Source organism: Vespa mandarinia, chromosome 19, assembly GCF_050613455.1.
Source record: "Vespa mandarinia isolate Hongniang chromosome 19, ASM5061345v1, whole genome shotgun sequence".
NCBI lineage: Eukaryota > Metazoa > Arthropoda > Insecta > Hymenoptera > Vespidae > Vespa > Vespa mandarinia.
Window position 1 is genome coordinate 418,610 of NC_140828.1, and position 25,169 is coordinate 443,778.

The window sequence follows — 25,169 nt, forward strand, 5'->3', positions numbered from 1 at the left end:
AAATAGAATAATTTATGAACTACTTACTTTATAGAATGATATTCCTCTCTATCTTATCGTTTTGATTCATTTTCAAATATTTAATTGCAATAATATTACGATTGGTTTTAATGTTGGTAATCCTGGTACATACATTTTATTAGGTTGTCAACACTGATTGCCAGTAAACGGAATAAATGTAACCTTTAGTATGTGTGTTTTGCTAGGATTCTATCAGTATTGCTTTGTATACGTGGAATTAATGTTTATTTCTTATGAGAATAATAATTCTCTTTAAATAAGAAAAGAAAAATGTCCGAATCGGAGGGAAGTAATTTTTCTGATAACGAGAGTGATCGCGGCGGTGGAGGTAGTGAAAGCGATCAGGAAGAAAATCGTAGCGTTTCACGAAGTAGAAGTCCTTCCAGATCTCTCTCGAGGAGTCTTTCTAGATCTCGATCCCGTTCTAGATCAGGATCAGGGTAAGTCTTGTGGATGCTTTCCTTTTAATTTCTTCTTTTTCGTCTTTTCTTATTTTCTCTATCTTATTTTCTATTTTTTTATCATTTTTTTATTTCTTAATTTTTAAACGAAAATCCATATGATACTTTTTTTCAATTTTTTCTTTCTATCCACCATCTTTGAATATTTAGGTCAGAAGATGGAGATGCAAAAGCTGACGAAGCTGAGGAAGTTAGATCTGGCGATGAAGAGGCAGTGGAACCCGAAGAAGAACCAGAAGGTAAAATATTTTGAGTATCTGGATTATCAGAATAAGGTTAGATTATTCTGTCATTAATATGCCAAATAGAAAATCTTTTTATCTGGTATTACATGATTTCTGGTACATTAAGAGATAATTAAAATGATTATGACAGATCTTTTGTCGATTCTTTATTTTTCTTTGAAATTACCTTCAGTTTTTTTACAACTAACCTATAACTTTACATCTAACTTTGAATGGATATAATGGAGATGAATTTGGCAAGTATTGTAATAAATGTTTTTTCTATCTCAAAGAGTCAAATGAAACATTCAAAAAATATCATAATTGGAAGAACTTTGTATAATATTATAATATCGTACGCTGCGAATGAATAAAAAAAGAGTAAGTTTTCTATGACTATAGGTGAAGATTTGGATGGCAGTAGCGAATATGACGAAGAGGAAGAGGAAGAAGACGATGACAGACCTAGAAAGAAAAAGAAAAAAGATAGATTTGGTGGATTTATCATTGATGAAGCTGAAGTAGATGACGAAGTTGAAGATGACGAGGAATGGGAAGAAGGAGCACAAGAAATTGGTATTGTAGGAAACGAAGTAGATGAATTAGGACCTACTGCAAGAGAAATTGAAGGAAGACGTAGAGGAACTAATCTTTGGGAGTAAGTTTTAATATTTAATATATTAAAAAGTAATAATTACATATGTTTTATAATTATTATAATTATATCTCGTTGCGATTAATTTGTATTAGCTCACAAAAAGAAGACGAAATAGAAGAATACTTGAGGAAAAAGTATGCGGACGAATCTGCGGCTGCTCGTCACTTTGGTGACGGAGGTGAAGAGATGAGCGATGAAATAACACAACAAACTTTATTACCCGGAGTTAAAGATCCAAATCTTTGGATGATAAAATGTCGTATCGGGGAAGAAAGAGCAACTGTACTTTTATTAATGCGGAAGTTTATTACGTACCAATTCTCTGGTATTTATATGTTCTTTTCAATTCTAATACAATTAATTATTATTTCTTAATAAGTTTCATTCATATTTCTCTTATAGGAGAACCGCTCCAAATAAAATCGGTTGTTGTACCTGAAGGTGTAAAAGGATATATTTATATAGAAGCCTACAAACAACCGCACATAAAGGCTGCTATCGAAAATGTAGGTAATTTAAGAATGGGTATATGGAAACAACAGATGGTACCAATTAAGGAAATGACTGATGTATTAAGGGTTGTTAAAGAACAAACAGGATTAAAAGCTAAACAATGGGTCAGATTAAAAAGAGGCATTTATAAAGACGATATAGCACAGGTGGATTATGTTGACTTAGCGCAGAATCAAGTACACTTGAAGCTACTCCCAAGAATAGATTATACTCGGCCACGTGGTGCTTTAAGAACGGCACAAAGCGAATCTGAAGCTTTGAAAAGAAGAAAAAAGAGAAGACCACCTGCAAAACCATTTGATCCTGAAGCAATTCGAGCTATCGGAGGAGAAGTTACCAGTGATGGAGATTTCTTAATTTTCGAAGGCAATAGATATAGCAGAAAAGGGTAACTACATTTTATTTAATTACCCTTAATAATCCTCTAATATTACATATATATATATATATATATATATATATATATATATATATATATATGTGTGTGTATATATATATATATTTTTTTTTTTTTTTAAATTGTATTTATCAGATTCCTCTACAAGAATTTCACAACGAGTGCTATTATAGCAGAGGGTGTTAAACCGTCTCTTTCCGAATTGGAAAGATTTGAGGAAGCGCCTGAAGGTGTCGAGATAGATTTAAGTGGAACACCGGCAACAGGAGTACCAGCTGGAAAAGAGGATCAAGCTGTGACACATTCGTTCAGTAACGGGGATAATGTCGAAGTATGCGAGGGCGAATTGATAAATTTGCAAGGAAAGATAGTTTCGATAGACGGAAATATAATAATGGTTATGCCAAAACACGAAGAGTTGAAGGAGGCTTTAGAATTTCAAGCAACGGAATTGAGAAAATACTTTACCATGGGCGATCATGTTAAAGTACGTATACGTTTTAATATAAATGATAAATAAATAAATTATGATTTATAATTAATTGTATTACGTATATATGTTGTAACGTTAAAGGTAGTAGCTGGACGATACGAAGGTGATACAGGTTTAATCGTTAGAGTCGAACAAAACAGAGTAGTTTTGTTCTCTGATTTATCAATGCACGAATTGGAAGTTTTACCAAGGGATTTACAATTATGCTCGGATATGGCAACAGGTGTTGATAGTTTAGGCCAATTTCAATGGGGTGATTTGGTTCAACTCGATGCTCAAACGGTCGGCGTTATAGTACGTTTAGAACGTGAAAATTTTCACGTTCTTTCAATGCATGGTAAAGTGATCGAAGCTAGGCCACAGGGTTTAACGAAACGTCGGGAGAATAGAAACGCAGTGGCGTTGGATTCTCAACAAAATTCAATACAAAAGAAAGATATTGTTAAAGTGGTCGACGGTCCGCATGCTGGTAGGGGAGGTGAAATAAAACATCTCTATAGAAGTTTCGCATTTTTACATTCGCGAATGTTCGTTGACAATGGAGGAATATTCGTCTGCAAAACGAGACATTTACAGCTTTCTGGTGGAAATAAATCGGCTATTACGTCTATGTCACCAATCTCTGGTTTTATGTCACCAAGAATCGCCTCTCCTATGCATCCCAGTGGGTTGGTATCGTCATATATTTGCTTTCTAATTTCTATTTGTTTATTTTCAATCTATAATCAATATACGAATAATTTTTTTTTTTTTTTTTTTTTTTTTTTTTGTATAGAAGTGGAATGGGACGAGGAGGTGGCGGCGGCGGTGGTAGAGGCAGAGGTCGTGGTGGAGGTACAAGAAGAGACAGAGAGTTAATAGGAACGACTATAAAAATAACTGGAGGACCTTATAAAGGAAACGTAGGCATAGTTAAAGATGCTACGGAAACTACTGCGCGCGTAGAACTACACTCAACTTGTCAAACGATATCCGTCGACAGATCTCACATAGCAAACGTAGGTGTACCAACAAAGGACGGTGGTTTCAGCAGTTACAGTCGTACACCAGCTTATACGGCCGGTGGACAAACACCAATGTACGCGAGAGACGGATCGAAAACTCCTATGCACGGATCTCAAACGCCTATGTACGAAAGTGCGTATCATTTGCAATAACATTTTATATTTTTTTTTCCTCCCTTCAGACGTCTATAATATTTAAACATGATTATATTTCTATTACAGATGGTTCACGTACGCCTCATTATGGTTCTATGACGCCATCTCACGATGGCTCAAGGACTCCAGGTCAGTCAGGTGCTTGGGATCCTACAATCACCAATACACCAGCGAGAACAAACGACTTCGATGGTTATGGCATGGAAGAAGCTGGTTCGCCAGGATACGTATCTGGTTATCCTTCTACCGGTGGTCCGTTTACACCTCAAACACCGGGTACCATGTATGGATCCGAACAAAGTTTCAGTACGTATCAACCTAGTCCAAGTCCAGCGGGTAGTGCAACTGCTAGTCCAAGTCCTGCGGGTTACGTTGCTACACCGTCACCAAGTGGGACTGGATATACAACCAGTCCTCATGGAGCATTCGCCACTCCATCGCCTATGGGTTACAGTCCTATGACACCAGGTGAGACAATGGATATTTTATTTAATAAGTTATAAATCTCTTATAAAAGGATAAGATATTGTTGTTGGTTTTTCTTTTTTTCTTGTTTAAGTTATACGTTTGTATTTTTTAGGAGTAGCAGGAAGTCCGTACAATCCGCAAACTCCTGGAGCAGGTTTAGATAGTGGTGTTGGGTCTGGTATGATTGGTAACAGTGAATGGCATACAACAGACATTGAAGTACGCATTCGTGGTTCTCATCCTGATCCAGCATTAGCAGGACAGCAAGGTGTTATACGTGGAATTTCTGTAAGTATTAAACAACTTTTCAGTTTAATTCGTAAGATTTCTCATAAATAATACATTTATTTGAATAAAATTTCTACTTTTCCAATATTAGGCTGGAATGTGTGCCGTCTTTCTACCCGTCGAAGACAGAGTTGTTAATTTAGTTTGCGATCAATTGGAACCTGTAGTACCGTCGAGAGGAGATCGCGTTAAAGTGATAGTTGGTGAGGAACGAGAAGCTGTTGGAACTTTACTCTCTATAGATAATCAAGAAGGTGTCGTCAAATTGAATACCGACGAAGTTAAGATGTTGCATTTGCGATTTTTATGTAAAATGAAGTCATCCTAATCGACAAAATTTTCATTTCTATAAGTTAAAAAGTGTAACATTTAATTCGAAATATTTTTTATTATTATGAATGTTTAATTAAACTCTAATCTTTGGTAAGATATACTATGATATGGATTAACTGACAAATGTATGGACATGGAAGTATTGTATATATATATATATATACATGTATATACATATATGATGAGTATATATATATATAGAGAGAGAGAGAGAGAGAGAGAGAGCGGTCACATGTGTTGTTTCATAGGTATTGTAGGTTCGTCAGTTTTTTTATTTTTTTATTTTCTTTTTTCATAAATGTCTATTCGATTTCAATCTGCAATGTGAAGTTCGTCGCGTTGTAAAAAATGGACGACGAGATCGTGACGGAAGAACTAAAGAAATCGAAAAGGCCGTTGAACGATTTTTGAAAAAAGAAATTTAATTGAAAAGTCATTAAAAAAGAAAAAAGAAATAAGTGAAAAAAAAAAAAAGCAAAATCATACGGGTAGATATTTGAGATTTGTCCATACGGAGCATGAAACCACATTCTTCATGGTTTCTTTTAATACTTGTAATGAGTATAACCTCTAACGAACAAAGGTATTTATATAATTTGCATGTGTAATTAAAAAAAAAAGAAAAGTAAAAAAAGGTATAAAAGGTATCACCTAATGTCCTCAAGAACATATTTACGAATCATATTTGTATTATTATTACTATTATTATTGTTATTATTATTATTAAGTACCGCTTAAAATTTATCGAGATAGATAAATGTAAAAATCGTAATGTCCGAATTAAAACCGAGAAATAATAATAAACAAAAAATAAAAAAGAAAAAAGAAAAGAAAGAAAAATTACCAACTAAAACATTTGTACGAGGATCCTTTAATCTTCTCGCTACTTCTATCGTACCATTATTCTATTTATAAATATACCTGTATTATTATTAATGTAGAACAAAAGCCAACAAAGTTTTGAGGAACAACGAGAACATTGGTACGGTATTGTTTGAGAAAGGCGATTATATGAAACGTTGTTGGACCAGCGAGGATTTTACCATTTTGAATAGTCGACGTATGTTTCAAGATATTTTACCGAAGGTAAAGAAAAAGAGGGAGAGAACAAAATTATCTAGAACAAATTGACGACGAGACGTTAATCAGATTAACAAGGTTGACGACGACTTAACGTCATAGTTATCGTTTTAATTACCTATACAATTTTTTTTTATTAGATGAAGGTCATCGATTATCAGAACGACCAATATATAGCATTGTTAATGGATTACTTTCATATTTGTCTCGAGTCCGTACGAAAGCTTTCAATAGGAAAAACTAAACATTTGATGCTAAAAGCTTTGGCCGATGCAATGGGCGGTTATTTGCGAGCTTACATATTACCATTTACAAAACAATCGTATTATGCAGGGAACATCAAGTATCATAACGCAAAAAAATTATTCGAGCTTTACGACGAGCTTAAAGATTTCCTTCATACGAATGGGAATGGTTGGTCAAAGTCACGCGGTGAAATTACACCATTTAAAACGTTGCCAATCGTAATGACACCATCGGAATCATTCGTAGCTTGTAACGGATTAATTACATATCCTATTCGTGAAGATAGAAATAATCGTCATATTAAAAGAAGTTCCGCTCGTAGAAAGAAAAAACGATATATCTATCGATTAAGATCGAGGAGACATTTGCCTGCAGGTATTTTTGCTAAATATATATATATATATATATGTTTTGTTTTAATAATTTTTTTACATTATTGTACATTTTTTTATACTATATTCTTATTATGATTTTTTTGTCTATCCTAAAAAATTTGATTTGATTTCAAATAATAATATTACTGATAGATACACTGGTATACAATATACTGAGTGTAATTTATAAATTATTTGAAAAAGAAAAAGAAAATATTATAAATTCTCTATAATTGAAATTTCTCTTTTATATTCCATTGAAAAACAATTTCATATAAAATTACTAATGAATTAGTATAATATACTAAGAAGTTATATAAGGAAAAATAAAAAAATAATAACAATAATAGAAATAATAATACAAATAATAATAAAAATAATGATGATAAAACAAAATTTAAAAACAAAGAAAGAAAGTATATACATATACATAAGCGTATAACTTAAAAGTTACATAGCGTTACAAGAGACAATAATATGTATATATATATATATCTTTTTTTTTTAATCATTTTTTTAAGGATACAACGATGATTCTGATGTCGACGAAGAATCGACGATTGTTCCTATTCCATTTTTGGACGACGAAACGAAACCAAATAGGTTTGTTTTTAAATTAATCCTCGTACGTATTCTCGAATGTATAGCGTTTATTCACATCTTGTATTAATAATTAATAATACTCTCCTATACATAGTATCGCCGTACCATTCAAATCGAACAGCCTTCAGTCTTTACATTCCGAACGATCGGCGTTCGTTCTCGTTAAATATTACATTGCCAGCGTGAAGTGTATCGTATCGAGGTCGAAAACAAAAGACGCCCTGGATAATTTCAATAGAAACTTCTTCTCTTGGCTGCAGCAATCAGTACGTTGTGAGTTTTTCTAAAATTATATTTTTCTAATATCGAGAACACTATGATAATTAAATATTATTTTACGTAATATAGGTAAAACGACATTTGGACGATGAAAAATGGTATCCAGCATTCGGTGGAGTTTTGAGAGTAATTTTCTCATTGGAAGAGACAGGTATAAATAAATATATATATATGTGGATATATAAATAAATTTTTGAATCTCTTTAAATACATTACGTACATATGTCACGTTCACAAGCCTAGTTGAGTAACTCCACTTTTGGAATTTTAAAAAATTTAAGCGTCGAAGTATTTGACGCGACTTCTCACTTTTTATATTCATAATAAATTTCTCTAATTTCCTTTATTTAATACCATTAAATGACATAATTTTTGTTTGTCATCGAATAATAAAATAATTTATTTCAGTAATAATGATTATTCTAATATGTTGTTAGATGAAAACTACGTCTGCATTTATACATTCTATTTGAATTTATATTTTAAATGGGAATTCTAAATAACAATTTATATTATTTCATCACATTTCTCCACTTTTAGAGTAAATCAATTTGGCAAATGAGTAGGTCATATGTACATAGATCACCGTGATAATCGATGGATATTATTTGTTTCTTTCAGAAGGAAATATGAAAATCAAAAGTCATTCTTATCAAGTTATGCCGAAAATGGAAATCGTACACGACAGCGTGTCAATCGATGACATACCACCTCTTTATAAGAGTAAGTCGACAAAAATATATAAAATGTATATATTATATATATATAGAATCTAAAGATATAATTCTCTACGTGTATAGACAATGAAGTTATAATGTTTGGAACTACCGAATTGATTATAATCGCTGTAGTAAGTGCATTATTGGTCTGGTTGTTGGTTGGTTTGAGTCTAGTTTGCTACAGATATCTCAGCAGACATTCCGAAGAATGTTCACCGTGTGAATCTCCAAACATACCGTAAGTTAATACATTACGTATGTACATCCGTTCCATTTATTACGCAAAAATGATAATAAATGATATTTCGTTTAAAGCATTGATTAAAAATTGTTGAGAAATGATGATCCAATAAATAGCGCAACCAATCGTTTTTATAGAGTCGCAGTGCTCTACGAAAATACTGATTATTCTAAATGTGAGAGGAGAGTCTCGAAAACGATCGTCCCGATGGGACCAATAGAAAAACTAAAGGAGTGGTATAAAAACAAGTTCGGACGATGTCCTGGTGGTTGTCAGGATCGATACGACGAGGAACGTTGTTTAGCCGCTATTAGTTACACCAGCAAAGACACAGTATCTGGAAGCAGAATTTGCCAGTGAGATGAGAAACGAAAAAAAAGAAAAGAAAATAAAAAAAGAAAACACGCAAACAAATTGGTAAATACATTGAAATATATCATTTAGAGATACTCTTAAATTTGTTGCAGGAGGAAAAAATACGTGAAATCTACTTCGGCATCACCTTCGAGTTCTCCTGTAGAACGAACGATATTTAGAGTAAGTATCGTAAATATATATATATATATATGTATATATTATTTTTTTTATTGCTTCTAACAAAATAGACTTGGTCTTTAATTTATAATCAATCTTTATACAGGATGTAACAAAATTACGCTGCGAAACTTTAGGAATGGATTTCTCATATGTAGAAACAAAAAATACAAAATAACGTTCTATCAAAATGGATCATTTTTGTATAAGATTTCGAAATAGGATCTTATAATTAGTGTACAGAAGAAATGGAAGAAATGTTCATTTCTATTATTTAACATAAGATATTAGCTGTTATGAGTAAACTTTTCGAGATAGGTTAAAATATATTCCGATCATGCATAAAGAACTAAGAAAAAGAGTGGGAGAGTTTTTTATTCACCTAATCCCAAAAAGTTTTAAAGTTGCATTAAAATTTCGGGTACCTCAAAGATTACATTCGCCGTTGTCCGAATTCTAAGAAAATTGCGTTTTGGTGGGAACATTTTAAGTTCATTTGTTTCAACGCATTTCATTGGTCGAAATCCAACAATCAAATGCGTACGCGTTGATATATCACCTTGAATTTAACGGTCGACATTAAACATATAACCTAATTTTTTCGGAAAAGTAATCATTGATAGAATCTATTTTTATTCTCTCTCTCCATTTACGTATAAGTGGGATCCATTTCTAAACTCGCGTGTTTATCGCGTAATTTTGTCACACTTGGTATCATAAGCGTGAGCGTTCGATCGAGGATGAGATACGTGAAATAGTTATTGCATTTTTCTTTTCTTTATTTTTCATTTTTCTTTTCCCAGCGAAATGTTTGCTACACTTCCGATGCATCTAGCACGGTGTCCGAGGTTCCAGGGAAACGAAGAAGATAATTAATTAATTAATTACGATAATGAATTGAACGCGTCGTATTTTTAGCAGTATAATTTTGATCAATATAGATGTACTGGTATAGACCGAAGTATAAATGTAGATCTTTTCTATAGAAAAAGAAAAAAAAAAAGAAAAAGAAAAAAAATAAAAGAGTAAATTGTCTCGTCGAGAAAATAAAAATGACGATCGTCGATGCATTCTACCAGTTTCAAACGTAGTAAGTGCGTGCTCGTTACCGCGTTTTTTTGAAACGGAAGGAAAAAGAAAAAAAAAACCGAAAATAAATAAAAAAAGAAAAAAAAACCGAACAAAGAGAAAAACGAAACGAAACGAAACAAAAGAAAATAAATAGAATAAAGGGAAAAAACAAATACGGCAAAGATCAACGTGTATTACACGATTCAACTGCAACTTGTTGCGAGCATTAAAGAAGAGAGGAAGGGATCGAAAGTAACGAACACCGGCATTGCCATTGGTCGAGACGGAGAAGGATAGAAGAGTGAGAAGGATATAGGGAGCATGAGAGAGAGAGAGAGAGGGTGAGAAGCTGCGCGAACTGGATGCGCCATCTTGAATTAATCGAGCAGTTGAAAGAGCGGAGGGGATGTCAGTCTCGTGCTGCACATCGTTGGTGGTGGATCGTGTACAGCTTTTACTTTTATTACGAGAAGAAACTGGATAAGGGTCTCGCGCGTTATATTCGGTAACGGACATTTTTTCTTTCGATCATTATCAAGACAAATAGAGAGAGAAGAAAGAAAAGAGACAAAAATTGTTTCGATATATTTGTGCGATGCGTCGTCATCTACGTGAAAAATTAACGTTCGAAGATAATCGACGTAGAAAACCGAACGAATATTTCGAATCAAATACGAAACGCGATCGTCGAAGTTTCCTTTAATCGTGATTGAATTACATTTTTTTTGAAGACTTCTTTTTTCAAATGAAACAAATTAATAACGTTTCGTTATAATTTTCAAATATAAACGAGACGATCTTTTTCTAAAGTGATAATATCGTTCGTATTCGTGGACGACGATATCGACGTTTCTCTTTTGTTTTTTTTCGTTATAGACATTTTATGCGTTTGAAATTTTGGCGCGTAATAGAACGAGAATTTGAACGTTATGAGAAGCACGATGGATGAACGGCCTGTCAACGTTCCTCGAAATATTTCAATTCAGTTCAACGAAGAATAATCTTGACGAATTCATATATATACATTTTTATATATATATATAATTCTTGAAATAATTAAAATTTGTATCGACAAGTAAGTAAATCGTGTGTGGTGACGCGCTTGTGCGGCGTGGGAGGAGAGGGAGGGAGGGAAAGACGTTTGAACTTTTTTCATTCGAATAAGTGCGAAAGCCCGCGCGAAACATTTGAAAGCGTACGTTCTGGCGCGTTTTCTAAAGAGAACGTTGGGAGGACACATTGATCACGTATCAACGGCGATTGGCGTGCATTTTATCAAATTATACGAGAATACTTTTTGAAGAAAAAAGAAAACAAGAAATAGAAAAGAAAGGAAAAACGGTAACAATAACAATTTTTCAACAAATCTTTTCATAAATTTTACGTAACGTAATCGTACTTAACTCATTTGTGCCATTTTTTTTCGAACATTTTTTGATCTCTTTTTATTGCACTTTTTTGTAGTTTCCCCTTATCCATATCGGGCGCGTTCGCGCGTATGTATACGTGTGTTCGTTTGTGAGATGGTGGAAATAATCGAATCGCGTTAGTGTCCTTAATGTGTATGTGTGTGCATGTGGTCGCGTGTGCGTTTGGCCCGGGAAGAAAAAAAAATTAAATAAGAAAGACAGAAAAGAAAAGTAACTGAAGTTTGTCACATGTGAGAGAGAGAGAGAGAAGGAGAGAGAGGGAGAGAGACAAGGGGTACACAATACGCATACACATACGTGAAACATAGCCAAGAACAGTAGCCGCAACATGGAAGCGGGCGATTCCAGGAAACTGTCTCTTCTGCTATGCCTTCTCCTTATTTTCACGAACGTCTTACAAGGTAAGTAACCGTCATTTTCTTCTTTTTTTTCCCCCCCTTTTTTTTTTTTTATATATTCTTCTTCACTTCTTTAGCCATTGTTTTTTTTTTTTTTCCTGCGAAACCAATACCAATGTCTCTTTATATATATTTGATCTATGTACAGTTAGAGTATATAAGCTTTACGTACATGGATGGGAATGTGTAACTAAATACGTATCGTCTTGCAAACTAAGGACAAGAGAAATTATATTTGAAAATTTTTCTTTTGGATGGGTAAATAAATACGTATCTCGCAATTGACACGAGTGAAATTATATTTATTCGTTAAGAAAAAATTTCTCTTTTTTGTGAAACTAATACCAATGTTTTAGTATATAGGATTTTCGTTTATAAATATGTCCCTATCGATTGAAGTTGCAAGAAAGTTTATTAGAAAAGTATTTGTACGGTCTCGCACAAAGTGCGTGTAATTTTTATTTTCTTTCTTTTCTTTTCTTTTTCTTTCCTTTTAGTCGCAACCTTTTCGAGTTTATGGAATATAGCTTTTTATTTATATATTTATTCTTTCTTTTAATGGATATCTATAATTTTTTTTCTTTTTTCTTTTTTTGTATATTTATGTGGTAGGTGTAATTTCCAATCAATATTACGTCTTGTAAAAAATGTCTACCATGAATATGCATTTCATGAGATAAACTGCATGATAAACGACTTATATAACAGATTCATACTATTATTCATACTGCACTATAATTCATATTCCATAGTAGATATAAATTAAAAATCGATTTACGAAAATATACGTATAGTTCAATGATTGTTTTTCAAATTGCGATATAATAAATCGATCATTTTAATGCTCAAAATATCGATTATCTAGTAAACGACGCAATAGCAATTTTTTTATCACGTATGACTGTACGAATGTGCAATAAGAAAAAAACGACAACAATAACAATAGAATGAGAACAAATATTATAGTCATCTGAAAGTAAACTAAATTAATGGAATTCAATTATAAATCCATTAAAGAAATAATAGTAGTAATAATAATAAATAAAAAGAAAATAAGAATATAAAGACTAGGTTAAGATCGTCCTTCGTACTTTGGAAAGATCACGATTGAAAAACAAAACAAAAAGAAACATCTTTACACGCGTTTTTTTTGTTATAGATGGACTCTCAGGGCTGACGAAATTTCTCTTATTAATTAAACTTTTTTTTTTTTATAATCGATCGTTCGTTGAAATATTTGCTCGTTCGGACATCTATGAACGGTACAACCTATACACACACACACATCTATATAAGTACATATATATATATATATAAGTACATATATATAAGTATATATATACATGTACGCGCTTATGCGGAGGTGGAGGAGACTTGTTTCGACCTGTTTGACATTCGCATCTCGTATGTACTCTACGTATATGGTAGGTACATATGTACATATGTAAATCGAAATAATAACATTGATAATTCGACTAAACCCCGTTATTTTTTCGTTTTCTTAATTTTTATGGTTATTTTTTTCTTTATTTTTCTTTTTTTTTTTTTTTGTTTCTTTCTCCTGGTACAAAATTTAACACAGAAAATCATTCCTACAAATGAATCATTATCGTCAGCGCTCTAAACAAATTCAATCGTAATATCTCGTTTGGACGAAGGTATATTAGCATCGTGAACGTATACGTACGAATGAACAAATGAACTAAACGAAATGAAATGAAATGAAATGAAACGAAACGAAGCGATTTATTATCAAATATATCGTGTATCCTCTTTACATGGCGTGTAGTAACGAGTTAAAGCGTTTCTCGCTAATGGCGTAGGATAATTAAGTGAAAATGTACAGAGCTCTCTCGATTAAAAGTAATTTCGTTCGAGGACATTAGCCAAATAATTGAGCTTTAAGCGTGCCGTTTGAAAATGAAATGCTGGTTTTTGATACGTATATATATATATATATATATATATATATATATATATATATGCAAGGTAGGTCATTAACTGTTACCACGTCAAATATTATCATTATTTAGTTTTTGGTTTTACGGATGGTTATTGCAATATAATGCACGTACAGTATGTGTATTCGTAGAGAAAAAAATAATAGAATTGGGAATGTGTAATACACTTCTGAATTATTTTATCTTTTTCTTTCTATTTTTTTTTTATTTCAATAAAATTATATATATGTATATATATATACACTCATACACACTCACATATGTCTATATTTTGATGCAGGAACGTAACTCTTTGTTGTAACACGTTTTGAATAGCCCGCCTTTACAAGCTCGCAGACACTTTTTCGATATCGACAGCTGTCGTTGATTCAGTTAACACAAACACAGAAAAAAAGAGAGAGAGAGAGAGAGAGAGAGAGAGATTGCAGTTACGAACGTTAAATGAAAGAGCATTATTCTAATGGAAACAAATATGCGTTTAATTAGATTTTATACAGGATTTTTTTCTCGACCTTTTTTCTTCTTTTCTTTTTCTTTTTTTCCTTTTCTTTTTTTTTTTCAACGTAGATAATCTCTCAAATCGCGAAGAAAATTGCTTTATCAACTATAATACATAGTTACGAAAATATTTTCGAAACTGTCCTAGGAACGGATTACTGCGCCATTATAATAAATTGTTGAAATATTTAATAAAGAATATTATACGTAAAAATATTATATCAGCTGAACGCTAACGAATACATACATACGGTACGTACGTAGTTGGTATGAAAAATATTTATCGTATAGAAGAATTTTCGAATATTACGTTTCGTACATAGTTCTCATTGCAATTATTCGTATTTATCTCTTTCAAAAGTCAAGCTTTTATGTTAGAAAGAGAGAAAGAGAGAGAGTGAGAGGGGTTGGGGGACGGGAGAGAGAGAGAGCTTCCTGGAAACTTCTGTCCCAGTTTTCCACGAAGTTCTCGGTCAAAAGTTTGTTTTAGATAAACGTTTAACCAAAGCGTTATAAGCGAAACGAGAACATCGTGGACTGTTATTCTATTCACGAGATAGATATATCTATCTATGTAGAACGAGGATATGTGATCTTGTGTATATATATATATATATGCATGTATGCATGTAAGAACTCTTTTAATTCAACATTCTATTTTTTTTGTGTAACTTTTCATTCTAAGGTTAAGGTAGGAAAATAAATAGACACGAGGAAGAGAGAGAATAGAATAGAATATAATAGAATAGAAAATAAAGGATAAAAAAGAAATATTTTTCTAAGATTGAATATGTAAATTCAATGTTTTCCTCTTTTTTTTTCTCTGTCATATTAAATAGAAATTCAAATATTTAAATGATTTCTTGAAAATATTACGAATGTACTTTAGGTCTATTACTTTTCTTCATAAATTTCCTCTTAAATCTTGAATAAGATAAGTAGAGAGAGAGAGAGAGAGAGAAAGTCACTTAAAATTCGCCCGTGTGTTTTGTCTCTTTTTCTCATACACTCTAGATACACAATGGAAGGAAATCGTAAAAAGGGGGTGGTGTAACCATAGAGTTGCCCAGAGGGGGTTAGTTCGCGAAGCGAAATAAATTCGAAGGTATCACCGGTAAAATATCGTCGTCGGTGCAGTTTATCACGTAACTCGAAGAAAACTGTATCCCACGGCGATGGTTGTTGGTGATGGTTAATGGTGGTGGTGACGATGGTGGTGGGTGGTAGTTGTAGTAGTAGTAGTAGTAGTGGTAGTGATGGAGACACGCGTTCTTGCCGTTGGCTGAATTATCGTAGCCAGCTTAGCACCGTAGAAAATACACGGGGTTTTGATGAGAGGAGATATTGAACTTGCCATGAACACTGCAAAGTAATCCGTTTCGTATCTCCACCCCTTCATTTCCTTCCTCTCACCTCATCACTCTACTCTTTTACGTATTATTATTGTTATTAATATAAAAGTCATAATTTCTGTGCATGCATGTATGCGGATTTATGTATATATGTGTGTGTGTTTATTTTCCTATAATTTTTATAATAATAATAATAATTTTTGTCTAATCCAAATGAAATTTCGTTTAATTGCTCTTTATATATTCGACGTAAATTAATAGGATATTTTCAATTTTCCTTAATAGTTTCCTTAATAAAATAAAGAAAAAAGAAAAAAATATTTTCGATGTATTTCATTATTGATATTTGAATTGATATTGTCGAATAATCTAAATTGAAATTCGAATCGAACTTTAGTTATCTTACAAATAAAATTCTAATGAGCGCGAGTACATTAATAATAATCAAATTCAAAATCTCTCTGTCTCTCTCAATTAAGCTTTTATGATGCCATATTTGATTGGGAAAAAATACACATACATCAGTATTTAAAAATTAATTTGTTATATGAATTATTATAATTATCATGTTCACTTTATCCACATTGCAATTAACTCGCCGACTTTTTTTTTCTCTTTTGAAACGAAGAGTCTTCTTTTTCTTTTTTCTCTCTTTTATTTTTTTTTCTTTTTTTTTCTTTCTTCTTCTACTTTTCTTTTTTTTTTTTTTCGTTGCAACCCGATCGAAGGGGTTAATATATCACGCATAACGTAAAACGCATCCGTTAGTCGTTCGAACTTCTGGGAGGGGAGGAATAGGAGGTAGGAGAGGGTGGAAAGTACCAACGGAACTTCCGCAATGGGGAAAGTGTTTCTCTCTATACGGGAGGGGTTAGGGGGATGGACACAACGATCGATTTGGACGCGCGTTGGACGATGATAAAGTTTGACGTGAATCTGAATAATAAATCCTCTTTGACGTACGATTTCACTTTCTAACGATAACGCAAGCAAGCAGCCAAGTTCGATTGAATTAGTTAGGGGTTGCGTATACTAAATATGTATATATATATTCTTTTTTTGAGGGTTGGAAACTATTATTATTATTATTATTATTATTATTGTTATTATTATTGTTATTATTATTATTATTACTTCTTTTTTTCTTTTTCCTTCGGTCGAGAAGTTTTGGTCGAAAGGATTTTTGGTCCTTGGTAGAGGTAGTAAGTACTTTACACAGGGTGGTGGGAAGGATGATAGTCTCAAAGTGATGGAGTAAAAAAGAGAGAGAGAGAGAGAGGACGAGACAAGGATGAGAAATAAGGAAAGCAACAAACAAAAAGAAAAGAAAAGAAAAACAAAGATAGGAAGAAAGAAAGAGAGGAAAAAAAGAAGGTCCACGAACCGCAGATATACACGACATAGACATATATATAAATATATATATATATATACTGTACGCGGGGACAGCACGCAAAGAAAAAGGGAGGAGAGAAAGTTGAGTTCGCGTAAAGTCAATGGCCGGCACGAGCGAGGGCGTTATAAATCCGTGACTTAAATTTAGATCTGTTCTCTTTTTTTTTTTTTTTTTTTTTTTTTCGAAAACGACGATTTTCCTCCATCTTAGTGAGACATCGCCCGGTGCTGCCATCGGACGGGACAGTGACCGTACCAAAAAACGCGCTTTTCTTGACCATTAATTTAAATAATTAAAAGTGGAAAGAAAACAAATGGTGGATAGATATGAGTTAAAATTCGCGATCGATATAGTCAAGACGATCGATGACATTGTCGCAGGAATTATTTTTAAATTTATCTATTTACTTCATTATTTTTTAACTTTTGACACGGTTATATATAAGTCAAATAATTTTTTTATTTTGTTTTTCTTCAACACTCACAAATAAGACGTCAACAAACTAAGCGACTCTCTTGGAGATATTTCTTTTTTTTTTTAATTTGTCTAAAATTTCTGAAGTTTCTCTATCTATCTATATTTCTCTACTACCATACATTGATCTAACAAAGTGTCCGTGAACGATGATTACATAAACTAGAAGTATTAGATTTAGTTCGATGTTAAAGACAAATCTGTGTTCTCTCTCTCTCTCTCTCTCTCTCTCTCTCTCTCTCTCTCTCTCTCTCTCTCTCTCTCTCTCTGTGTGTTCTCTTGTGTGGTACACACCAGAAACGTTTAATTTTGTTCTCGCGTACCAATTCTCTAGGGTGTTACACGGCGGCCCTGATGAAAGTTTTTTACTTTATCGGAGTATGCCGGGCAAATCAGAGGAAGAGGGAGATCGATTTTCTATCCGCGAGATCAGCGCAAGACGTTAATCAGAGGGAGGAGCGACGAATAGCGTTCATTTTCCGGCATTCCAGAGTCGCGTATCCTGTTTGCGTTTGATGTCGGTAGCGGGCCAGCATCGATACGATCGAATTACATACACGTGCGCGCACACGTGCATAACTTTTGTTGGCGTTCGACGCCATTGCCGGAGGCTGTTACTCGATCGTGTATGTTCCATCCTGCTGTTTCTCTCTCTCTCTCTCTCTCTCTCTATCTACCTATCTATCTCTATCTCTTTCTCTCATTGTTCGTAGTTTTGAGTTCGTTTAACCTTTCGCGTTGTGCCGCTGAAAAAAAAGAAAAAAAAATTTCTATGCACCCGTCCCGTCCACCATTTTTTTTTCACCAGCCTTCTTCCCCTCCCCCTTATCCTCCTCTCCTATCCTATCCTATCCTCCTATCTACCCAACCATTCCCTTTGCACCCCACCGTACGTCACGCTTTTGATATCACGTGGAACAGCCATCGTTACTTTACGAACGTAGGATGGATGAATCTCGACAATTATTTTATACGCTTTTGTCAGATATATGTAGGTATCCATATGTATGTATGTATGTATGTTCTGGACCAGAATAATAATTGCGTGCTTTGAAAGAGTACCAGCTTGCTCGATAGACTCTTTTCTATTCTGTTGGTGGTCTTTTCTTTTTGATTTTCGTTTGTTATTTTTTCTTCTTTTTCCTTTTCCTTTTTTTTTTTTTTTTTATATTAATCAAAATAACACATAATATTTATTATGAGAAGCGAGAAAGATTAAACGATTCCATGCAGTCAAGGGAACTCTATATTATATGTATAGATCCATCTATCCATCCATCTATGTACGTATGTATGTATGTATGTATGTATATTATACGATGTTACATGGAACGCGTAAATCTCTCGACGTAGACTCGTTATCGTTACGAATTACCAAGCGAAAACAGTTCGGAGCATTGAAAGTATTTCCTGGAAAAAATATATATATATATATTTATTTATTTATTTATTTATTTAATGCTCCAACCCGTCTCTTCTCATCTTCCCTCACATTCCCGTAACTGTGAGCGATTCATCAAGATTTCATAGTTATTCAGTAATACAGATGAAAACGAGAAAATAATGAACGTCTTTGTTCTTTACTCGTCATTGATTCGACTGTATATATCCTACACAGACCTCATATAAATATATATTACATTTGATAAAACTTCGTTTCTCAAACGAGATTAATAACATCGTGGTGATTCAATGATATTTGTTGCTATCATCATCATCATCATCATTATCATTATCATCATCATCGTCGTCATCATTATCATCATCTTCTTTTTATATATTTCTTCACGTGAATTCTCTAAGTTGAAAAGGTAGAAATTAATGTGAGAGGAGAGAGAGAGAGAGAGGAAGAGATACATAAATAGATAGAAAGAGAAAAAAGAGAGAGAGAAAGTGATAAATAGATGGAACTGAAGTTCGCACGATGAAATACTCAGTGATTTGCAGAAATGTTGGAAAGCAGCTTTACACGATTATTATCTCTGCTTCTAAGGTTTCCAACTTGCTACCTTATTATGCGTGCACCCTAAACCCCATGTGTACAAATCCTCATTCTGGTTACTCATCCTTTCCTACTTTCCATCCACTCTCTTCCTCCCTTTTGCATATTTCACGTAACCGATCCTCGATTCGTGAGTTTCTACCGTCAGTTCTCTCTCTTTCTCTCTGTCTTTCTCACGTATGCACATCGGACTACCTGGCATTCCTTGATTTAATTAATTAGCAGGAATTAATCCCAATTAGCGGACTTTGTCTGATAGCTTGGAGGCGAGTTGTACCGATGATACGTTGCTGTTTCTGATCTCTCTTCGTAAATGTCGAGCTGCAAATGTGTTAAACATGGCATATCTATAGATAAAATGTACATGTACATACATTTACGTACACGTATATGTATACATAGAGAGAAAGAGAGAGAGAGAAAGCAATAATCATTCGTATTCTCCTTCTCGCTCTTGACAAGAGAATAGAATCCCTTTCGAAAGCTGCTTTGCATATAATAGCATCGTTCGATCAAACGCGGATTTAATCCTTCTTATCGCGTGGAAACGTAAACGATTAGGGATAACGATAATAATTCGTGTAGGACGTATAACAGAGTGGCTTCGTTAGAGTATGCTGTTTGATGGATGGACACGATGGATCTCGATTACATCAACGTAAAATTCAATCGAAATTTTTATCGAAAAAGGAGAAAAAAACGAAAAGGTATATATATATATATATATATATATATATATATATATAAAGAGAACGTATATATTGACGAGATAACAATGACGGTAGTTCGAAGATTGTTATCAATATATTTGAGAAGAATCAAAATTGCTCTATTCGTTAGTGAAGTTCCTTTCAAATTTTTTTTGACAAAAGGGAGAAATTAATTCGAGAATTTACATTAGAAAAGCAAACGTTTCACGTATTATGAAATATTCTATATGTGCGCGTGTGTATATCTGTGATGCATAAAGTGCGAAAGATAGAGATAGATAGATAGATAGATAGATAGAGAGATAGAGAGATAGAGAGAGAGAGAGAGAGAGAGAGAGAGAGAGAGAGAGAGAGAGAGAGAGAGAGAGAGAGAGAAATTCTCTCTCATGCACCGATAATTAATATCGAACTGTTCGATTCACATATATATTCATACACGTAGACACACGTATCATAAACGTACATGCACACATATACATACACGTATACATAGAATCATCGTTTGTGTACCCTCGGGTAAAACGTTTTCGATGCATCGTAGAATTCGGTCCTATCGTCGACGGCGTTAATTAATATTTCATTTGGTCCGATTTAAATTCTCGAATGGTGATATTGAATTTTTCGTTTCTTGTCTTGGAAAAAGAAAAAAGAAGAAAAAGAAGAAGAAGAAGTAAATAAAGAAAGAGTTAATATATTTGGATTTTTCGATAAAATTTTCTCCATTACATTATCAGCACGTTAAGTACATATATACATACGCAAATAAATACATAGATAGAAAGTATGTAATATATGCATTTATACGTAATCAGTATGGATAGTAAAGGATATATGCATAGATATATAGATATATACACATGTATATCATTGTATAGAATAAGTCGCAAAATTCAAACGATCTTTCGCTCTCGCGAACAAACTCTTTCCTTTTGTTACGTTATATCCCTTTCGCAAATTACCAACGATTTTAATTAATCCTCAGGCAGAAACGCAACGTGGAAATCCCTCGTTTCTGTTTCTACCTCAAAAGCGACATTTCTCGTCTCGCGATCGTTGTCCTCTCTCTTTTTCTCTCTCTCTCTCTCTCTCTCTCTCTCTCTCTCTGTCTCTCTGTCTGTCTGTCTATCTGTCTTTCTTTCTTTCTTTCGTTTCTCTTTCTGTGTTCTTCTTTCACAGAAATTAATTAAAACCTGGCAAAACCTGCTCGCTAGGTAACCGGAGGTAGAAACGATCGATTCACCTGTCTCTTTCTCATTATCTCTTATCTTTTCTATACGTTGGATGTAAAAAGAAAAAAAGAAGAATGAGAAAGTAAAGAATAAGTATAGATTCACACGTCTTCGAAACGATTTATTTTTCTAATCGTTTATTTTTCCTGTCTTCTTTAATGACATATGTTTTTTCTATACACTGTATTAGTACAATGATGCTGCGCCATTTAAATCACAGAATCAACAATTTTTTATGTTTCGTTTCGCTATTAGAAACTGTATTTAAGGATTCGATAAAAAAAAATGAAGAAACATTGAAACCTTATATGAAAGTAACGCGAAAGTGGGTTCCTCTATATAGACGGATTATCTTTCGTCATCTCCATACGTCATTCTCGTGGTTCAAATCAATCCGTACAGAACGTATATACTATATCGTACATATCAGGGCTTCGACGTAGCTCTGACGTAACAGTGATCATTGATTAACTCTCCCGATCGTGGCTTGTGGCTGATCGGAAGGAATACTTTGGCAGAGTCTAGGGACCCTAGAGACTATCTCTGTGTAGGTGTCCCGTTGCTGCTACGTGCCTTTGCTAATATGCGAGCTGCAAATGCCATTCCCTTTCGACAAAGCTAATCCGATCGACTCCGCGTATCGTACTCAACTCGATGCACAGATCTGCTGACCTGAGTTAGAACGTCTATGATAGTTTATGTCGCGAGTGTGTCAAAGTGTATTACTTTGTGTGACTGCCTCTATCTTTGCGCGTTGGATAGATAGAGGGATCGTTTCTCGCTCGGTGATTCCTAAAAGCTCGTTCACACCAAATCAATTTATTTCCTTAGTAGGTCATTTTACTGTTCTCTATAGTGACACATTTTATATATACATAGAATTTATTTTTTATATTTGGTTTTGTCCAGTAGAAATCGCATGCACAGATTCGATAAAAATAGTGAATCATAACGGCGATGTTCAGAGGATCCAATTGTTTTATCGGTTGATGCAACATTGATCCTGGCCAATCGATGTTCAATTGTTCAAGAAAAGAAAAAAGAAGAAGCTAAATTAAGGAGGTTGCGAGGGATGAGTGTGGGTATAAATTCAAAAACCGTTTTGTGGGCATAGATTCAAAAATGTAGTCGATAACGTTCGAAATGTGTTGCATGTGAATTTAGTGTAAGCGTTAGATATTAATCTAAATCTATTCTCTGACATTACACTGAGCATGATCCCTAACTCTGAACAATCTTTTCTTAATATTTTCTGCTTTTACTTTTTGTTTTTTTTTTTTTTCTGTTTTTTTTTTAACATCAAACATGACTCCTGACTCTGAACAATCTTTATCTAACATTTTCTGTTTTCCCTTTTTTTTCTTTTTTATTTTCTCTTTCTGATAAGTAAACATCGACGACACGTAGGTAAAGGGAATGAGGAATGCGAGTACGTCGACGTACGAAGGATTTAATTTGAGCAAAGCGTTTAAATACGAGCCTCAATGAGAAAGAGAGAGAGAGAGAGAGAGAGAGAGAGAAAGATAGACAGGGAGAGATTGCTTTTTCATTTTCGATTTTAATTGCACGAAAATTCCGATGGTTTCTTTCGGTATAATCATAACAACAATGACGACAAGGACAACGACAACAATAATGGAAGGTTTCTTTTCTGTCTAGCTTTTCTAAATGGAAAAGAAGGGGTATAAGCAAAAGAGGAACGAAGGGTCATGAGAGAGCAAAGGGTTCGAATCCTCCACCCTAGTAATAAAGCGTTCGTGCGCGCTAAATTTACGTGTAATCCTTCCTTCTCCCTTCCCCCTCTCTCTTTCTATTTATTTGCCTTCTCTTGGTGAAAATGTATACGAGAAAGTGGAATACAGATAGAGAGAGAAAGAGAGATAAATAGATAGAAAGACAGATAGACAGAGAGAGAGAGAGAGAGAGAGAGAGAGAGAGAGAGAGAGAGAGAGAGAGAGAGAGAGAGAGAGAGAGAGAGAGAGAGAGAGAGAGGTTAGAGGGTTGAGGGTTGAGGGTAGAGAGTAGAGGATAGAGGGTAGAACAGCTTCGGGGTTGGGCACATTTTCCTGGGGTGTCATTATGAACTTCCGGATATTAAATTTGTGCCGGTCGGTCCATGCACGCACGTAGTTACCGTGGTAACCCCTTTTTACTCGTGTATCCATCTCTATCTCACTTTCTATAATACAAGCTCTCTACTACCATCATCACCACCACCACCTCCTACCTACCTACCTATCTATCCAACCTCCACCCTCGAGCCTTCGTGGCTTTACGATCATTATTAGTACAGCAAGTGTCTGTGGTTCTTTAATGGATTCCAACCGCACTGTGGTTACCGATTACGTTTCGTCGCACGACAGACGCGACCGTGAAAACTGTTTCTCCAATGTATCCTCGTTTTTATCCATCTTTTTGATCTGCTCACATTTATGAGACCTCGACGAGCAAACAAAAAATAAAAGAATGAATTTTTCTTTTGAAATTAAAATCGGCATTTTCGAGAAAAATTTACACGAAAATTTCTTCCTCTAATTCACTTTTTGGACAAGATCGATTTTTTTTCATTCTTCTTTTCTTTTTCTTTTTTCTGCCTCTCTCTCCTCTCTCTCTTTTTCTCTCGTATCTTTGGTCAACGATTTCATTTAATTGGTCCGAATCCCTCTCTTTTTCTCACCATTCACGGATATTGCGGCGATGCAATTATTTGTCGGTTTAATTGCACCCGCTTGTGGATTTTCGCGGGTAGATTTTAAAGGGCCCGTGATAACCACGCGAACGGTGATAGTGAAGTATGGTAGATTGGGGGTTGGAAGGGGTTGGTTGGGTTGGTGGGAGGTGAGATGAGGTGTGTACGTGCGATCGATCTCGATAGGAAAGCGTCCAAGAAGGGTGGGTGAGAAGAAGTACCTTCATTTTTTCTTTCATCACTGGACTATATTTGTTATTTTTCTTTCTTTCACTCTTTTAACGAGTTTTCTGTTTCATTCTTTCTCTCTTTCTCTCTCTCTCTCTCTCTCTTTTTTTATTCTCTTTTCAATAAAGTCATTAATTAACGATCGCTAATTAAATTTTGTCACGATTGACGAAAAAATCGTCGGGTTATTTTCTCTTATATCACTGTTCCTTGTGTATTAATTAATTAATTAAAGTTGTTATTTATTGAATCAAATAAGAAAAATATTAGATCACACAATACAAGTGGTCATTTTATTACATGGATTAGTACGATAATCGTCGACATTTTAATCGAAGTATTTGTTAATATAATAAATTTTTCAGATGATGATCAATATAGGTGATGATCAATATTTATAATAAATCCAGATGCAACACGAATAATTCATTATTTATACCGATCAGCTTATATTATTTACTTTGTTATAAATATTTTATTATAAATAACTGACCAAAATATTCCTACATAGGTGTGTGTGTGTGTATATATATATATATATATATACACATTCGATCGTTTACTTTACATTATAAATAACGTTAATTAATAAAAATATTAATCACTAATAAAAAATAATATAAAGAATTGATTTGATTG

General features: G+C 33.8%; 4 protein-coding genes across 7 annotated transcripts in view; 3 read left to right on the forward strand and 1 right to left on the reverse strand.

Annotated features, from left to right (window-relative positions):
• The first annotated feature begins 147 nt into the window (after positions 1-147).
• Spt5 (Transcription elongation factor subunit Spt5) lies at positions 148-5,496 on the forward strand. Its single transcript, XM_035884917.2, has 11 exons — positions 148-461; positions 633-721; positions 1,109-1,364; positions 1,457-1,689; positions 1,767-2,265; positions 2,410-2,761; positions 2,849-3,435; positions 3,543-3,904; positions 3,994-4,395; positions 4,508-4,683; positions 4,775-5,496. The coding sequence occupies exons 1-11, from the start codon at positions 292-294 to the stop codon at positions 5,009-5,011; spliced, it is 3,363 nt and encodes a 1,120-aa protein (XP_035740810.1). The 5' UTR covers positions 148-291; the 3' UTR covers positions 5,012-5,496.
• Positions 4,571-25,169, reverse strand: part of LOC118449833 (uncharacterized) — a 77,060-nt gene continuing 56,461 nt past the window's right edge. The window contains exon 3 of the mRNA XM_085662814.1: positions 4,571-4,681. Within this exon, the coding sequence (XP_085518940.1) occupies positions 4,632-4,681 (50 nt within the window). The 3' untranslated portion in view covers positions 4,571-4,631. The remainder of the gene's footprint in view (positions 4,682-25,169) is intronic.
• On the forward strand, positions 5,460-10,038 carry LOC118449835 (uncharacterized). Of its 2 annotated transcripts, none has more exons than XM_035884943.2 (11): positions 5,460-5,599; positions 5,958-6,102; positions 6,237-6,717; positions 7,238-7,319; positions 7,414-7,585; positions 7,668-7,749; positions 8,220-8,321; positions 8,399-8,555; positions 8,696-8,914; positions 9,026-9,095; positions 9,896-10,038. In XM_035884943.2, exons 1-11 carry the CDS (start codon positions 5,535-5,537, stop codon positions 9,962-9,964), a joined length of 1,644 nt encoding a protein of 547 aa, XP_035740836.1. In that variant the 5' UTR covers positions 5,460-5,534; the 3' UTR covers positions 9,965-10,038. The 2 variants fall into 2 exon arrangements, with proteins under 2 accessions (XP_035740836.1, XP_035740834.1); XM_035884941.2 differs by lacking the exon at positions 9,896-10,038 and adding an exon at positions 9,199-9,351.
• Ror (tyrosine-protein kinase transmembrane receptor Ror) overlaps positions 10,294-25,169 on the forward strand; it is a 188,181-nt gene continuing 173,305 nt past the window's right edge. Inside the window, exons 1-2 of one of the 3 annotated variants that reach the window (XM_085662808.1) lie at positions 10,294-10,668; positions 11,628-11,994. In XM_085662808.1, the coding sequence (XP_085518934.1) occupies positions 11,922-11,994 (73 nt within the window). In that variant the 5' untranslated portion in view covers positions 10,294-10,668; positions 11,628-11,921. Of the gene's footprint in view, positions 10,669-11,304; positions 11,505-11,627; positions 11,995-25,169 lie in introns of those variants that run through there. The other 2 variants (XM_035884907.2, XM_035884908.2) reach the window with 2 other exon arrangements.

Bases quoted from the DNA above. Each gene is read 5' to 3' on its own strand.
- Spt5 (XM_035884917.2), top strand. From the start codon at position 292: ATGTCCGAATCGGAGGGAAGTAATTTTTCTGATAACGAGAGTGATCGC. The intron at 722-1,108 runs GTAAAATATTTT...CTATGACTATAG, and splicing joins ACCCGAAGAAGAACCAGAAG to GTGAAGATTTGGATGGCAGT. The intron at 1,365-1,456 runs GTAAGTTTTAAT...AATTTGTATTAG, and splicing joins AGAGGAACTAATCTTTGGGA to CTCACAAAAAGAAGACGAAA.
- LOC118449835 (XM_035884941.2), top strand. From the start codon at position 5,535: ATGAAACCACATTCTTCATGGTTTCTTTTAATACTTGTAATGAGTATA. The intron at 7,750-8,219 runs GTATAAATAAAT...TGTTTCTTTCAG, and splicing joins TTTCTCATTGGAAGAGACAG to AAGGAAATATGAAAATCAAA. The intron at 8,915-9,025 runs GTGAGATGAGAA...AATTTGTTGCAG, and splicing joins TCTGGAAGCAGAATTTGCCA to GAGGAAAAAATACGTGAAAT.